We start from the raw sequence: 17,351 nt of genomic DNA, 5'->3' as shown, positions 1-17,351 counted from the left end.
CCTGTTGATTCCACTGTGCAATTACAATTAGGAAATGCTGCTCTTAGGGCTTGCCAGGTTACTGATTTCTGAGAATTGAATTAAGAGCACATCTGAGCTTGTCATTTTTCCCTTCTGGGAATTTTTTGAGAAGCCAGAGAAAATTGTCTAACAAAAAAGCTACTATTTTTTTGCTAGTTCTGACTTTAGACCTAAAGTCACACACTACCTGTATTTCAGTCTCACCTCTGCTTCCTACAGCAGTATAAACATGGGCAACTCACTTCTCTAAACTCCAGTTTTTCACCCATCTCTAAGTGGATATAATGCCCACCTTCTGTAATTATTGTTAGTATTAAAGGAGACAATATATGTAAAGTATTCAACATGATATAAGATGGAAGGTGATGTATGTAACATGGTAATTATAACTAAAATAAATATGGAGTTGCAAGTCAAAATCCACATTTTCAAAATAAAGGCTCCAAAGAGAAAATAAAAATAAATACCAAATCTGTTCTCAAGATTTTGAGTGCTGATCAGTGTTGATACTAACATTTCTTCAAAATGTGGGACCACTCGAGTTAGAATACTCAATTCTTCTAGTAAGGGCTGAAGGTAGGCTCTCTTGTGAAGTGCAGCATTCTTTACAGAGATACTATAAATGGATATTGAACTACATTGTCTCTAGATTTAGGCTAAAAAAAAAACCATGAAAGAGCAGGAATTATACTAGTTCAAAATTATTGTTTGTGGCTCATCAGAGAGGACCTGAGAATGTATAATAGCCATTTGTTGTCTTTATAATGAAATGTAAAACAAGCTTCTGGGGGGCCTGGGTGGCTCAGTCAGTTGCATCCGATTCTTAATTTCCGCTCGGGTCATGATCTCACTGTTCATGAGTTTGAGACTCACTCCAGCTCCGTGCTGACAGTGCAGAGCCTGTTTGGGATTCTCTCTCTCTCCCTCTCTCTCTCTGCCCCTGCCCTGCATGTATGCATGTGCACTTTCTTGCTCTCTCTCTCTCTCTCTCTCGCTCTCTCTCTCGCTCTCTGTCTGTCTCAATATAAATAAATAAACTTAAAAAAAAAGGCAAGCTTCTACTAGGATTTTCAGAGATAATCAGAGAGGTGCTCATTTTAAGTTTAGGCCAGTACCTCTTAGACTTGGAAAAACCTCAGCATGACACTAAGGAGCTGAACATTAGAAATGCCAGCTATCTTCAGCCACAGTAGTAACAGCTGAAGCAGGAAGCAACAGAGAAGGAGCTAAGCAGCCAGCTACACTACAGTTCTTCTTGCCTCCAACAGAGAAGTTACATACTTCCCCACACGCACCGTGAGGCATTCCATTTGCTAAGAAAAGTGGCTTATGCCATTGTTGAACACCACTTTCAAGTTCTAATATATTGGATTCATTTATTCAGTATAAATAGAATTCAGCTAATATTATTCCCTACCCTTCCTCCAAATTAACCCATCAGTTGGGACTTCTGCTACTCAGACTCTCAGAAGACTGCAAAGTGCCAGCTGGGGCTTGGTCTCATCTGAGGCCAGACTGGGGAAGGATCAGCTTCCATCCTTGCTTGTGTGGTTGCTGGCAGGATTCAGTTCTTCAAGGGTTGTTAGACTAAGGGCCTCATTTTCTTGCTAGTTATTGGCCAAAGGCCACTCTCAGTCCCTTTTCATGTGGTTCTCACCAACACAGCAGCTTTCTTCATCAAAACCAAGAAGAATGAAAGTCTGCTGAGGTGGAAGCCACAGTTTTCATAGTCTAATCACAGATACGACATCCCCTCGATGCTGCCACATTCTGTAGATTAGATTAGCAAGTTATTCAAGGAGATGAAATACATAAGCTTATAAATGATAGGAAGCAGGGATCATTGGGGCCATTGAGAATTAGTCCTGTCTACAGCACTTAGCAGGACATACCCATGTGGAAGGAAGGAAGGAAGGAAGGAAGGAAGGAAGGAAGGAAGGAAGGAAAAGAAAGAAAGAAAGAAAGAAAGAAAGAAAGAGAAGAAAAGAAAGAAGGAAGGAAGGAAGGAAGGAAGGAAGGAAGGAAGGAAGGAAGGAAAGAGGAAAAGAAAGGAGGAAGGTAGGGAAAGGAGGGTGGACCGTGAAAATACACACCAAAAAAAGACAAGTTAAAAATAGCTTTGCTGCACTAGGTCTGTATCTGAATGCCTGTGTAGACACACACTTCATCACATTAGCACCACAACCAGAAATCTCCTATTTCTTATGTATAATGAGAAGATAATACAGGGCTTTCTATACATCTGGAGTTAAAAGGAAACAGAATAAACAAGAGTACTATGTTTAAGTAAGAAAAATGTGTTTTAAATTAAATTTTTTAAGTTTTTTTCTCCCCAGCTAACAAAGTTTTGGTTTTTTTTTTTCCTTTCTGTTTCAAGTTTTTGAGTTGGGTTTACTATTCTTGCCATGATGTGGCAGGCTTGTGGCACAGAGAATAGAAGAAACTGAGTAGTGTTTCCTTTTGGTGCTCTCTGGTTGTTTCAAATGCCAAAATTACGTTTTGGTTGTGTACGTTGTTATTAGTGGTGGTATATGTCATTTCATTGTAAAAATGAAGTTGTAAAGTACCTTGGATCTCATCTCTTCCAGCCTCTCTATTGAGGAGCCTGAGGCCCAAACAGCTTGGGAAGAACAGGGCTAAATAGTATCAGAGCCAGGACTGGAACACGGATCTCTCACTTTGCAACCCGGCACATTTCCTCTTCTTGCCTTGTATGCAGAGGAGTAGTCACAATATGCAAGACTCTCCTCACACCTGCAGGAATTAAAAGTAGTGGTGGCTTAAATATGTTTTATGAATTACTTATTTTCTGGAAGGATCTGAAAATACCCTTTTCAGTGCTTCAGCTAATAGAAAAAGGAACTTTTCCAGATACTCTACAGTATAATAGGTGCTTACCTAACAAAACACACACCCTGTTCACTATATTCACTTGTAGCAGCTCACACAGGCTCCTACACTTCAGTGCTCTCAGGGGGGTTCTTAAATGCTGACCACCTAGAGAGGGCTGACCATCTGCCCTTGGTATCAAGCAGATCCTATCCATTCCCCAAAACTCTGTGAATCCCTTAGCTAATACAGGAAAAGGAATATTTCTTACAACAATATGACCATGGAATTTTATTAATAAAGACATTCTGCCACCCCTATCTGCAGATAGGTCGCAGGACCTATCTGCAACTCAGGATTTCCTGAAGATTCATTTTCTTGTGGCCAGACTATTTGGGGCAGCAGGTGTTCAGAAACAAGGACACATTTCCCCAGCCTGAGCTTCTTTGATGCATTAATATGGGTGTTAGTGGAAGGAGGATGGGGCCTCTATTTCCCAGCCCATTATGTCCTTACCCTGCTCATTTTTCTACATGGGACTCCCCCTCCCCCCAGGCCCCACCAGAAGGGAAATTCCATAAGGACCAGAATGCTAGCAGTTTTGTTTCCTGCTCTACTCTTGGAAGAGAACCTGGCACTAAGTAGATGTTTAGTAAGTGTTTGTCGAGTGGATAGTTGAATGATGGATTTATTTAGAAGGTTTATAACATCCCATTCATTACGAGGTTGACAAAGGAAAAAAAGGAGGCATGTTTTGGTTCAGAACACCAGATGTGAACCTGGAACTTGGAATCAGGAATTTTTATGTGTTTGGTTGCATGCTGTTTATTTTTAAAGTATATTTTAAAGTATTTATAAAGATACTTTAAAATTAAGAGCCTCCCTGTTGCTCAGGGATGAGAGCTTTAGATCAGAGAACAAATGTATTAAGTTTACAGTATAATTGAAGTAGAATCAGATAAGGAGAGGAAAAAAAGAAAAAAGAAACTTGGCTATCTCCAAAAAAGGCCATGAAAGTCAGAGAACAATGAGAATTGATATACAAAAGTCGGTTTTGCCTCAGACTTGTCTGCTGCAGATTTCATAGATGCAGAGGAGTTTGGGCTAATATCCTAACACTTAGGGGCAGTCATCACTTCCCAAACTAGAGTTGACACATACGTATGCATGAATTTTTTAGTCATCATCTATTTAATGCATGTAATGGCTGAATCTTTTAAAAGAATGCAAACCTAAGTGCCTTTTTATCAAACAATCCATAAAGGGAGGAAGGGCCCTACAGTGGAAGCTGTGATCCCACGCCACATCCTTTGTCCCACCTGATGTCAGTGCATGCATCTGTGGTGGACAATCGCCATCATGAACATTGCCGGGACATTTCAGGTGCCTGCCCAGGCCTCTCCCAAGTCAGGCAGGACCTTCAGCCCATGTGCAGGTGCATGAACACCCCCAGGGTAGCCTTCAGGCAATGGGTGGTGGGAGTTGGTGGATAAACAGCCCAGCCTCCCATCCTTCTCTAGGACACACTCTACAGCTTTTCAGAGGGTCCGCTGTGGAGTTGGGCCCTAGCTGGCCACTATGGTAACTCTCCCCTTCCCACTCCTCCTTGCCCTTACTTCCTGTCCCTAGGGTCACCTTCCAAATAAACCTTCTCTCTAGCTCTGGCTTCTTAAATAGGCCCTAAAAAATAATGTTTGCAATGAAGACAAAACAGTTTGCTCCTGGAATCAAGAGCTGACAGAGAAATAACTGGCAGGCAACAAGCTCTGAAACTGTGACCCAGGAAAAGACTGTGTCTAGAAAAAGTGGTTCTTCTTTACCACTTTAAATAGGTGTTTTATTAGGACCATACATTACCCTCCTGATTTCATGCTTTGCCTTTTCTGTTTACTCTGCAGATTCTTCTGGGAAGCCTAAGTTCACCAAGTGCCGTTCACCTGAACTAGAGACTTTTTCGTGCCACTGGACAGATGGGGTTCGTCGTGGCTTCAAGAGCCCAGGATCCACACAGCTGTTCTATATTAGAAGGTGCAGCCTTCATGCCTTTCTGACTTTTTCCTCCATGGATTTTCTGATGAAAGTATACTGAACTGCATGCAGTGGTGGAGATGGAAATAATTTATTTTGATGACTTAAATGTATTCATTTAGTCAAAAATTATTAATTAAGCCCTTTCTACGTGTTTAGTACTATTTAGGCACTGGAGATATGGCATTGATTACAAAAAAAAGGTAAAGGCCCTAGACTCATGGGCTTCATTTCCAATTGGGGAAGACAGACAATAAAAAATTTAAAAATAAATGTCAGCTGGTAATATGGGTTATTAAGAAAAGTAAAAGCCAGAAAGAGGATAAAAAGTGTCCACGCTGTATATGAGTACATGCATGTGCATGAGAGTGTCTGAGGGTGAGTGTGTGAAAGTGAGTGAGCATATGTGTGAGTGCGTGAAAGTGTAGGTGCAAGAGCGAATATGCATGAGTGTGTGTGGAGTGTGTACAAGTGTGTGTGCAAGAGGGTGAATAGTATGTGCATGTGAGAATGTGTGAAAGTGGGTATGTGGATGTGCAAAATGTGTGAATGTGTAAACATATGTGAGATAGTATGTGAAAGTGTCGATAAGTGTGAGTGTATGTGTGTGTATGTGTGTGTGTGTGTGTGTAGGGAGCTTGGTGATACTTTAGATGAGGAGGTCACAGTGGGCCTTGCTGGCGTGTCGTATTATAGCAGAGACATAAGTGAAGTGAGAGAGGCCACATGAATATCTGCAGGGGCGGGGGGAGGAACTGTTCAGGCAGAGGATATTGCAAGTGCAAAGCTCCTGAGGCTGAGCTGCTGGAGGAAAGCAGGAGGCCAGCAAGAATGGCACAAGCTTAGACGTAGGGATGCGATGTTTGAAGACGTCAGAAGGTTAGCCAGAGCCAGACTGTGCCAAGCCTTGCTGGTCACGGCCGGGCTTTGAATCTGACTTTATCTGTGGTGGGCTTTTAGAAGAGATGTATGTTTTGAAAGACTCAGCTTGGTTTCTATGTAAAAATGGACAATGCTCCTGTTAAATTAGTTATACTCAGTAAGGAACTGTAATCCTTTTCCGTTCCATTTTGACTGGTTGTCTTGCAAAACGACAGAGGAAGAGTGAAAACAGAGTCTCTCGGTATCATCACCACCCAAGTTGTTTATTTCTGACTTCTCCCCTAGAATTATTTCCCTTTCTGTTCACTCTTACGTTGTCCCTTTTTGCTTTTTTAAAATTTTTAGGTTCAAACACTTTATCATTTCCCCTTTTCCACCCAACTCCCAGGGAAGGCCCAAGCCGAGAGGTAAGGTTAGCCAGGACCCTTTATCCCAGGGTGGGGGTGTTTATCAGTCCAAGGAGGATGCCATCTACCCCCACTGAGGAGTGGGGAAAGGGAGTGAAGACGCGGTGAGCAGTTCAGGACATGGGCTCAGGGCCAACAAAGCCACATCTCAGCCTGGCTGGCACTCACTACAGACACCAGGCAAAGTAGTTTGTTCACAACTCAGTCACCTCATTTGCAAAACGGAGATCACAGACCTGGTCTCATGACGTCTTGTGAGGATGTTTTAGATAATACATGAAACACGCTTACCACAGTGCTTGGCACATTGTACATACTCAGCAAGTGGTAGCTGCTATTATTGTTTATAATATAGTAATCCTTTAAAATAATAATGATACAGAAATCCAATGGCTGCGCTTACCAAATTGACTTTTGATTCTTTACTATTAGTGATTATTGGTGTGCTCTAAGACCATTTTTAGTGCAAAACTGGGTACTCGATTTACAAATAAATACTTTGAGTTAGCAACCCCTACTGGCCTTCCCCACTTCCCGGGTGTGAGAGCAGTCTCCTGGATGTACCCACGGAAGTGACAAGGTTGGGCACCAAATGCACTTTTTCTCTGTTATGGCTGACCCTACAGAGAGGTAGGGGCCAAGAGGCTAGGCTGGATTGTGTGAATACAGTCAGACAGGAAGCGTATATGTTTGGTAACTCTCTTGAATGCCTGTTGAATTGACTGTTGAGTGAAGAGAGATTTTGGAGGTACAGTTCTTCTGTTTTTGCCTCAGCAACAGAGAGCCAACTCAGTGGAAACAAAACAAGTTATTTGTGCAGGCACAATGAGCTAAACGGGATAAAGAAATAGCAGAGTCGGGCCCATTTTATGAAAACGGGTTATTACCACCCCAATAGTCTCCAAATCTGAACGTGAGCAAAAAGATAACCCGAAAGGTAGAAAGCCCTCACAAATATGTATCTGTTCCTTACCCTCTTCTGTCAGGGTCACAGACCTTTGCCTCCAGGCCTCCTCTGCCCACCCTCGGGCTCTCAGCACCCCGGTTCCAAACCCTGGCTCTGTGCTAACAGAGATGCCACGGAAAGTGTGACCAGGTGGCAGGGAAACCGGAACATATTCGGGAGGATGTCGTTAACTGTTGCCCTAATGGAGTTTGGGATCCCAGGGGAAAAAAATTGGCACATCTTCAACCTCGTGATCAGAGCCAACCCAAACTTGCAAAACCAGTATTTTCTGTTTTCTCTACAAAATTGTAATTATTTTGAAGATTTAGCCAAAATAGCATAAGCCCCCACCCGGTTTATCTAGGAAGGGCAGAATCAAAGGGCCTGGAGTGTCAGGCCCAGACCACAGCGTCTAGTACACAAATGCGTTACACTTCCCATTGGCCCCCTTGCACAGAGAGGACTGTGCAAATGCACTTTCTGACCCTTGTCGCTGTTTCTTAGAATTCAGTTCCCAGGCAACTTCTGGAAGTATAGAACCATGACCCCTCTTCCCTGACATACAACACTGTGACAGGATGTCATCCAGAACTGAAGCAGAGGGGACAGGGAGGGGCACAGAAGGGGCCCGGGCCACTGGGCTTTCCGCTTACCAGCCTGGCCTTGGTAACTAAAGCACAGAGGAGCCTAAACATGTCAGGCCGTGGACAGGATGGGCCCAGAGGCAGCCACACGCTTGGCTGGCCCTGCTCCCAGCCAGGTGAGCTGGAGGGAGGGTCAGCTGATTCGGAACGGTCTCTGCCCCCCTGGGATGGAGGTGGTGCCAGGTCTCATCTCCGAGCTGGGAGATGACCCCACCTGAATGCAAACCACAGGCACCACAACAGGAGGCTCCAGGGAAACCTATCAGAGTTGCTGTGCTCTCAGCTCCTTGCCTGCAGACACCTTAGTTTTGAAGAAAGTGGGCGGATGTGGGAAGGCTCAGTCCCTGAGGCTGTATCCCACGCCTCTGCCCTCCCCCGTGCTCACTCCCCTCAACCAATTATCCTAGCCTTTTTTTTTTTTCAGTTTTTATCAGTAAGTTTCATTTAGAAATTTGGGACTTTTTTTTTTTTTAATTTTTTTTTTAACGTTTATTTATTTTTGAGACAGAGAGAGACAGAGCATGAACGGGGGAGGGTCAGAGAGAGAGGGAGACACAGAATCTGAAACAGGCTCCAGGCTCTGAGCTGTGAGCACAGAGCCTGACGCGGGGCTCGAACTCACAGACCACGAGATCATGACTTGAGCCGAAGTCGAATGCTCAACCGACTGAGCCACCCAGGCGCCCCATGGGACATTTTCAATACAAATGCTTACAATATATATATATATCCTAGCCTTTTAAAGGGAAGTTGATCTTCCATGCAAGGTTGTAGGGGAGATTAGAAGGGAGAAAGGGCACTATTACTTTTTTTTTTCCCAATGAAAAGGTTGAATTTTAAGCCTGAAACACATGATCTGTATGTAATGAAAATAGTCGTCCTTGGAACATAAGTGATGTTTTACTTTTAGGATTTTTCTTCCAGTTGCTAGATGGAACAGCATTTGGATAGAAAGCATTTCTTCTGCTCTTTATTCTGATTTTTACTGATGGTCTCATTGTACAGCTTTCCTTCTATTTCACAAGATAGACCAGGAACAAACGTAGTGCACTTAACTCTTAGCGGCATGACAAAGGGAGAGTAGTTTCCATATGGCTTTGCTTGCCTGCATACAAATTCAACCAGGGAAAGCAGGCAACAGAGTCTCTGTTTTGTGAGTCCATTTGTTTCTTGGGGGTTTTCTCTGTCTAAATTTAAGAGTTTAAAAAGAAGTTTTAAATATTTATTTAAAATAAAGTTCAACTTTGGTTAAAGATGGGGAGGGCATTGGGAGTCATGTTTTGAACTAACTGTTCTCAACCCACCGTGCTTAAGATAAGTGCTTAAGTTGTTTGCTCTGTGGAACTCATGGATTTGGAATAATCTAAACAAGATTTTTCATACAGTCCCCATCCCCATGGGGATGTCACAAGTTGAGAAACCTTAAAACCTTAAATAGGGAGCTAAACTCCCTATTACAGTCCAGACCTGACAGGCCCTGTTCTACATCTTTACATTTTAATGCTAACTTTTATACTATCAACTATGCTAAATACATTTTGTATCTATGCTATTAAATAAGAGGCTCATTTCTCTGGACAATCTTGCTAAACCATTCTCCCAAATACACTTTTATCTAGCTTGACAGTCAAGATAAAATAAACCATACTATATGTCAATGACCCACCTAGCCCTAACGTTTTAAATCCTTTTCCTATTATTCTAAACACACACACACGCACGCACACATGTCCACATATACACACAAATGTATACGTGCACATACATACACATATACACACGTACACACACATACACATACACACACGTACATGCATGTATACACACACCACTCACACTTCCCATCAGGGATGGATCTCCCTCTCATCCAAGGGTATGCAACTTTTGAGAATCTCAACCAGAGTTTAAGAAACAGTTCACTGGCCATGTTAATCCCAAGTTCTTTCCAACAGCTGATGAGCACCTGTCTCAAGGACCCCCTCATACTGTACAAGTTTCCCCCTAGTGCCAATAGACCAGCCTGAGAAACAGCTGTAAAGAAGGAAGTGTGTGTTATCTCCCTCGTCCCTTCCTTCCGGTCCCTGCCTTCCCCACAGCCTTGTCGCTCGCTGCTACCCAGCACCCCTCCCTGAGAAGGAGTCTCACAGACCCCCCACTGTCTGGCCTACCAGCCCCAAGCACCTCAGCCTACACAAGGTCATTCCCACCTTCTTCTCATTCAGTCACAGACTCCCTGGCTTTATGTCTCCTTGACTTACAAGCTTTTTTCTCAGCTGATACCTCATGAATAATAAGCAAATAATGAATTACTCCACCCAAGTAGCAATTCTAATTTAAGAAAAGTTGTCCCGTTTATTCCATTGTCTCCTATTTCCCTCACCACACTCGTGCCCATACTTGCATACCTCAATGCCTTTGTCTACTCTGTTCCCTCCTTCCTTTCCCTGTTGCCATGTATTTGCTGGAAACACCACCTCCACCTTGAAGCCTTCCATGAACAGAGCAATCATTCCTTCTTCTGAACTTTTAGCACTATTTGTGAGCACAAACTCATGATGCTTTGTAATACAGCTTTTTAGTCATCCCTCTGAGGCAGGAGTCATTCCTTAGACACACGTGCATCCCCTTAATGTCCAGCACAGTATTTGATATATAATCAGTGCTTATTAAATATGAATGCAATGAATACAGGAGACAGAAAAAAATAAAAGGTACTCAGGTGTAATTTCTGCGTCTTCTTCTAGCCTGAAGGTAGGAATGAAATCTTATTCACCATTGTATCCACACACGCTAGTGCCAGATGTAATGCTTCTGTAGTACTTGTATAGTAGGCCCCCCAAAGATCGCTTGCTGAACTCATTCAGTCAGTCAGTCAGAGGGATGGGACTCTGGAGAGCTGTGTCACATCCTAGCACGTGTTTGCTCTGTTCTTGCCGTGGTGGACTTGAGTCTGGGCAATCCTTGGTTGCTCTGCATTTTTGTTCAGGTCCCCATGGCAGCTGACCAGGGAATTTCCTTTCCCAAACCTCTGCTTCCTTCCACAGTGAACTTCCCAGCATCTCTTTTCCATCCAGCTCACACACCCTGCCAGTGTTTTAGGTCATCTGGGTAAATGATGCTTTCTGTAGAGTAGGACAGAAGTGAATAAATGTATGGCAGAGTGTAATTACAGAGATGTGGCTTCTCTGATTCCTTCGGTATCCTCCATGTGGCCATCTTTCCTCCATGATTTGTTGTGTTTGTCTGTTTGTGTGTTTTTATCAGATCCAAGATATAGGAAAATAGGAATTTGTTTTCTTAGAGAAAGTACAAAAAGGAACAGATAGGCAAACACATGGATTCAGTGGAGCCCATTTTGTTTCCATTTTTTATATTATAAGTAAACATTCACTCTAATTACAAAATAGAAAAAAAAATTGCTTTCTAGGTTTGGAAAAATTTTTTAACTTCTGGGTTCATGGCCTTTTGTCTCGTTTATGGGTGGGGAGAAAAAGGCTGGGATTCCCATGCTTCGTAAATGTCACCTGGGTGTCCAGCTTGTTTACAGTGTTCCCAAGGCTCTTCATATACTTGAGGAAAAAACCAGGAGTATGGGAAGGAGTTCAAGACATCAGGATAACTCGCCCAAGCATAAGACAGCCTTGGGGAGACGGATAGAGGGTATAGTGATTCCGAGTAGTGTGGTAATTTTCCACCTCAAAGCCACCCAATTCTCAGTGTCACTCCTCCAGGAGAACATGCCTCCCCAGTATGTTCCACCATGAGCTGAGGAAACACCCAGTCCAAAGAGCCATTGTATTTTGGGAATCTTTACAGTTTGGGAGATGACCCTCTGGAGTGTTTTAATAAAGGAACATTTTAGACCTCCTTGAGCCTCAGAACCCTCATCTGTAAAATGTGGACAATAAAGTACCTAACCACAAATGACTTAATCTAGGAGCTGGCACTTCGTATGCAGTTAATGAACAGATGCTTTTGCTATAGTCCATGTCCCAAATGGCCTCCTCTCAGTCTGCAGACACTATGGATGATGTCCACAGATGGGGTACTTCTTGGAAATGGTGCTGCTAAAATACTTGCTTGTAAAATATTTGTGTTCCAGTTTATTGAATCTGACTGTCAGGCTCTTCGCTTTGACTTAAACTATGGCATGATGCTTGGAACAATTCATGCTCTTTTACCCTCCATTTCAGGAGCACTCAAGAGTGGACTCAAGAATGGAAAGAATGCCCCGATTATGTCTCTGCTGGAGAAAACAGCTGTTACTTTAATTCATCTTATACCTCCATTTGGATACCCTACTGTATCAAGCTAACCAGCAATGGTGGTACAGTGGATCAAAAGTGTTTCTCTGTTGAGGAAATAGGTAAATCACAGGTTTGTGTTTTATTTGACATGGCTTTAGATTAAGTAAGCAGGGAAGCCTCAATGTCCAAGTGTGTTCAAGTAGGAAGCCTTGGTCATTGTAATCTAGGTGAATGGAAGTCTGCTTTATAGGGCATGAGATCAGCCAGCGAACAAGAGAGAGAAGGCGCAGGGGACTTAAGTTGGCTCTAACATAAATGGCAGTAAATGTTGTCGAGAAAAGAATGGGAGCCTTCCAGAGTCTTTTCCTTGAGGAGATCTTGAAAGCTGAATTGTGTTCTTGGGTGCCACCACAAGAGACAAACTCAGCATACTCCCACGATTCCTTCATTCCTAATTATTCAATATGATTATTATATTCAGATCTGACATATGTTGACCTTTGATCCCTATCATTGCTATAACCAAAACCTAGATTTTCTTTATCACAAGGCATAATAATTCTGGAACTTTATAGTTACAAAATAACCCCAAATCGGTTTAAAAACATGTTTATAAGACCTCAAGACAAACATTGGAGATAATCAGCTCAGTGAACTAAATGAAAGATCTAGACAGATTATCCCTTGCCCATCATGCGGACACAAGGGGAAATGAAACAAAACAAAACAAACAACTGTAATTGGAATTTTTATGTTTATACTAGAATAGTGTAAACAGCAAAATATAGAGAACCAAAGAAGGACTTTGAGTAGATGACATTGGTGCCTCAGAATCTATCCACAAAGGCTCATTTGTTATAGATAGAAGTTCCTTGAAGTTCCTCCGAGACGTGCTGTTCTTACAAGCTTGTGTGTGGTTTCCCAGGCATCAGCAGTCTAGAAGAGGCTGAGAGAATGTGGCTAGAAGCTGCAGGCAGAAACAAGTAAATCTGATAGCCTGTCAGGGAGAAGAACAAGCAGAAAAGAGAACCCGACTGCTTAACTTGGAGAGACTATTCAGTGGCTGCCCCCAATATCAATAGATGTAGCTTTTGAATGGCTGAATAGGTAGTAGTAAGAATATCGGGTCAAGACCCATGTTCTAATCCTGACCCTGCCAATAGCTAGCCCCACTCATTTCTGTGACTGGCCTTCACTGAGGGCCTGCCATGCCCTGAGCACTGTGCTGGGTATGGTGGCTACAGAATGAGTAAGATATGGTCAAGTAGGGGAGTCCAATGTGTTAAATAACCGCAGTACCGTGTCTTAGGTGCTGGATTCAAGGTGTGTGGAATACGTAGTAAGCTGAGGTAGTGGCCAAAGATACAGATGATTGACTGGGCCTGAGGGATGAGAAAGGGGTGCCCAGAAATTGTGGCAGCTCACTTCCTTCTGAAAGCATCAGTGGGAGCTGCCAAGTATACAGGCTGGCCTGTGTCTTCCAACAACTACTAAGTTCCGGAAGTGACAAACAGCACAGAATGTTGAAGGACTCAGGAGACCTAACTGCCTCGGTTAGGCAGGCCTGACTGATCAGCCAAGAGAAATCGTAAGTGTTCCTATGTGAAATCATAAGTGTATCCAGTAAGATAAGACTGTATCTTACTGCCAAGAGGTGCATTTAAAGATATTTAAGAAGGAAAATGGCCTGGGGATAGTAATAGCTAACTAACACTTACAAAGCCCTTACCTATGGGTTGGGTATAATAACCGTGTGAGATAGATTCTATTGTAATCCCCATTTTACAGATGATGAAACTGAGGCTCGGAGCATTTAAAGGCTAACTCAAGGTCAAACAGCTAGTAGGCAGAGCTGAGATTTGAACCTATGCAGCATAACTCCAGAGTCCATGTTCCTAATCTCAAAGTCGTACGGTCGCATTACTAATGTCTCAGGAAAATCCGCCCTGCAGTGGAGAGAGTAGATTGGAGTAGCACGGAGCAAAGATAGAGGTTAGAAGGCTTTGTGATAACCAAGACAAAAGATGATGACAGATACTACAGCCATAGCAGGGAGGGAGGGAGCTGAGAGGGGAGACAGCAAGGAACAAGGTAAGCCTGATAGATCTTAAGATGAAAACCATGAGTCTTTTCCTCGGGCCAAGTACATCTCTAGGTGCCAGGAAGAAAACGTCTGCCCTCGTGGGATCTTATCCCAATAGGGGTGGAGAGAGACAAGGCTATGAAGAAAACTAACATAGGGAAGGAGAAGAGGCATGCAGGAGAGGTTGCAATTTTAAAAGAGTTAGCAGAGCTGGCTTTGCTGGGAGAGAAAAAAAATGAGAGAACATTGTATCCATCTGAGGTAAAGATCACGTCAACAAGAGGGAAAGATCACGTCAACAAGAGGGCACAGCTAGGGTATAGCTCCTGCGGTGGGAGCTTGCATTTGCTCACTTGAGGAACAGCGTGGTTGGGGAGGACCTGCCGCAGGGTGAGCCAGGAGGGGCCTGGAACAGGCCACATCTGAGAGAGCTGAGAGGCAAAGCTCCAGTACACCTGAAGCCATTGAAAGACTTTGGCTTCCACTTGGAGTGGGATAGGAAGGCTGTGGAGGGTTTTATATGAGTGATATGCTCTAAATCAAGTGTGAAAGTAACCACTGTGACAAGTGTATTGAGGACTGTGTTGAGAATAGACTGAAGGAGGACCAAGACCAGGGTGCCTTGGTGGCTTAGTCAGTTAAGCGTCTGACTCCTGATTTCAGCTCAGGTAATGAGCGAACAGTTTGTGAGATCGAGCCCCATGTCAGGCTCTGTGCTGACTGCATGGAACCTGCTCGGGATTCTCTCTCTCCCTCTCTCTCTCTGCTCCCCTGCTCTCTCTCTCTCTCTCTCTCTCTCAAAAATAAGTAAATTTTTAAAATGAGGACAATAACAACAGGAGGAGACCGTTTAGGAGGCTAATGCAACAACATGGGTAAAAAACCCTAACGGCAGGGCTGGGTTGAGAGGTGCAGCAGTGGGCAGTGGCTGGGCTCAGAGACTGTCTTGAAAGTACAACTGACAGACTGTGGGGGTGGTAAGAGAGGGATGAGTCCCGGAAGAGCTCACTAACTTCACCCTGAACGACTGGAGGAATGGAGGCACCAGCAACAGAGAGAGGGAAAGTGACAGGGGAGGGAGCATATTCTGGGGAGAGGACCAGGGCTGCCTGGGGATGTATTCAGTCTCAGGTGCTTTTCCAACATCTTGGAGGACCTGTCAAGTACAGCGTGTGGCAGTATGTACGGAGGAAAGGGAGAGGTTATTATTATGCTTGTAACAGTGATATGAGTCCACTCAAAAAACACCATGTTCAGGGCGCCTGAGTGGCTCGGTAGGTTAAGCCTCTGACTTTGGCTCAGGTCATGATCTCACAGTTACTGAGTTCGATCTCGATGTTGGGCTCTGTGCTGACAGCTCAGAGCCTGGAGCCTGCTTCAGAGTCTATCTGTCTCTCTCTCTCTCTCTCTCTCTCTCTTCCCCTCCCCCGCTCATTCTCTCTCTCTCTCTCTCTCTCTCTCTCTCTCTCTCTCTCAAAAAATAAATAAACATTTAAAAAGTGAAAAGAAAAAGACCATGTTCCATATCTTCTATTTAAAGCAGAAAGGGGAGTTTTTAAGATGAAACATGAGTAATAAGTTGAAATTTTTCCATAAAAAAACATTTGGTCTCTTAAAGTGTTAAATTTCGGCTCTCAGAATTGCTCAGTCCCCAACAAATTTAGAAGAGTGAAGCATTACTGTCGTTATTGTAGCCATACTGTGGCTCGGCTGTGTTGCAAATCCCTCCAATTTAACTTCTGAAATGTGTTCATTATTAAATTTGGATTTCCTAATTTTTTAAGTTGTGTCCACTCTACAGGGTGGGGGTGGGGGGGAAAGGGGGGGCACTATCATGCTCCTTCACAGTGAAGTCTGTTTTAACTCTGGTTAAATGCAAGAGCTTCCCCTTTTGACCACCAGTTTTTAATAGCCAGTTATGGCTCCTCAGAGCATGTATTTGTAGGCTTATCTGTGGTCAGCTCTGGGGATCCAGACTTTGCAGCACTCTGGGTACCCTTCTACAAACAGTAGAAAAGAAAGTACATTTTACTCTGTATCTGCAAGTGATTTTTGAAAACCTCTGTACTGAGACATGAAGTGCAGTAATTTATTGGGAACTATCTAGAACGTAAATTTAGATATGTTCCTAGCTTTGGAATCCGTATTTCTCTGCATCAACCTTTGGGAAATTGTGGTCTTTGCAGTCCTAATAAGCAGAATACAGCCGACTTACCAGAGAATGTACAATATGTCAGTAGAAACCAAGCAAAACACGATTTCAGATTGTTCACATGCAGTTAAGTAAAAGGCAGAAAACCCTGACTCCTCACCATTTGAGAGTAGAGTGCAATGCCCATCCTTCTTATGTCTAAAAAAATCATGACATGTGACTGGAGGACAACAAGCTAAGGAGCCTGTGCTGTGTTTGGAAGGATTGTTCTGGTAGCCATACAGAAGTTAATATAAGATCCTTGGCGCAGGTAATAAGCAATTTGGAATAAAAAAGATTTTTCGATCCCTGGTTCCAAAACAGCCACATGTTTAAATGCTGTAGGTCTTTCTGACTCTGTTCCTTCAGTTTTGAGTTATAATGAATTCCTTTGCCAAAATCCCAAAGCATTAATTCTTTGGGGGCTAAAAGAATTGTAAGACATGGCAGATCCTCAAGAAAAGTTTTAGGTCAGGTCGTAGACTTGAAAAGGAATTTTTTTGTAGGGGGTTTCTTCAAAGTTAAAAACAGACCGTACTCAAGTCAAAAAAAAAAATGGTACCCTCTTATAAAATGAGTGTATAATAAGAATATTGAAAGAATTAGGAGTGTAAACAATAAAAATGCATGAAGTAAGTGGTCTCTTCAGAAGAAAGCCCTCCATTAATACCAAGCTGTACCTGTCTGTCTCTCTGTGCACTAACTCTCTGTCGAAACGCACAGTGCAACCAGATCCACCCATTGGCCTCAACTGGACTCTACTGAACATCAGTTTAACGGGGATTCATGCAGATATCCAGGTGAGGTGGGAACCACCGCCCAATGCAGACGTTCAGAAGGGATGGATAGTCCTGGAGTATGAACTGCAGTACAAAGAAGTAAATGAGTCCCAGTGGAAAACGGTAAGATATCAGTACATATCACACTTCAAAAGGCTTTGGCTTTTCTTCTTTTTATCTCAGCAACACCTCTCTCATTTATCATTGGACTTCCTTTTGACTTAATACCACATGCCCGTGCTGTATACTCCATATTTTCGTATTTGAGGAAAACGGATATGATCAGTAAAATAT

The 17,351-nt window shown here is 43.2% G+C and overlaps 1 protein-coding gene across 9 annotated transcripts in view; it reads left to right on the top strand.

Annotated features, from left to right (window-relative positions):
* Positions 1-17,351, top strand: part of GHR (growth hormone receptor) — a 269,171-nt gene that overhangs the window by 232,561 nt on the left and 19,259 nt on the right. For all 9 annotated transcript variants that reach the window (XM_042950829.1, XM_042950837.1, XM_042950820.1 and 6 more), the window contains 3 exons: positions 4,749-4,878; positions 11,951-12,123; positions 17,002-17,180. In XM_042950829.1, the coding sequence (XP_042806763.1) occupies positions 4,749-4,878; positions 11,951-12,123; positions 17,002-17,180 (482 nt within the window). The remainder of the gene's footprint in view (positions 1-4,748; positions 4,879-11,950; positions 12,124-17,001; positions 17,181-17,351) is intronic.

The sequence above is a fragment of the Panthera leo genome, chromosome A1 (assembly GCF_018350215.1).
Source record: "Panthera leo isolate Ple1 chromosome A1, P.leo_Ple1_pat1.1, whole genome shotgun sequence".
Classification (NCBI taxonomy): Eukaryota; Metazoa; Chordata; class Mammalia; order Carnivora; family Felidae; genus Panthera; species Panthera leo.
The sequence above is the reverse complement of the archived record's forward strand: the minus strand, read 5'-3'. Positions and strand labels throughout refer to the sequence as shown.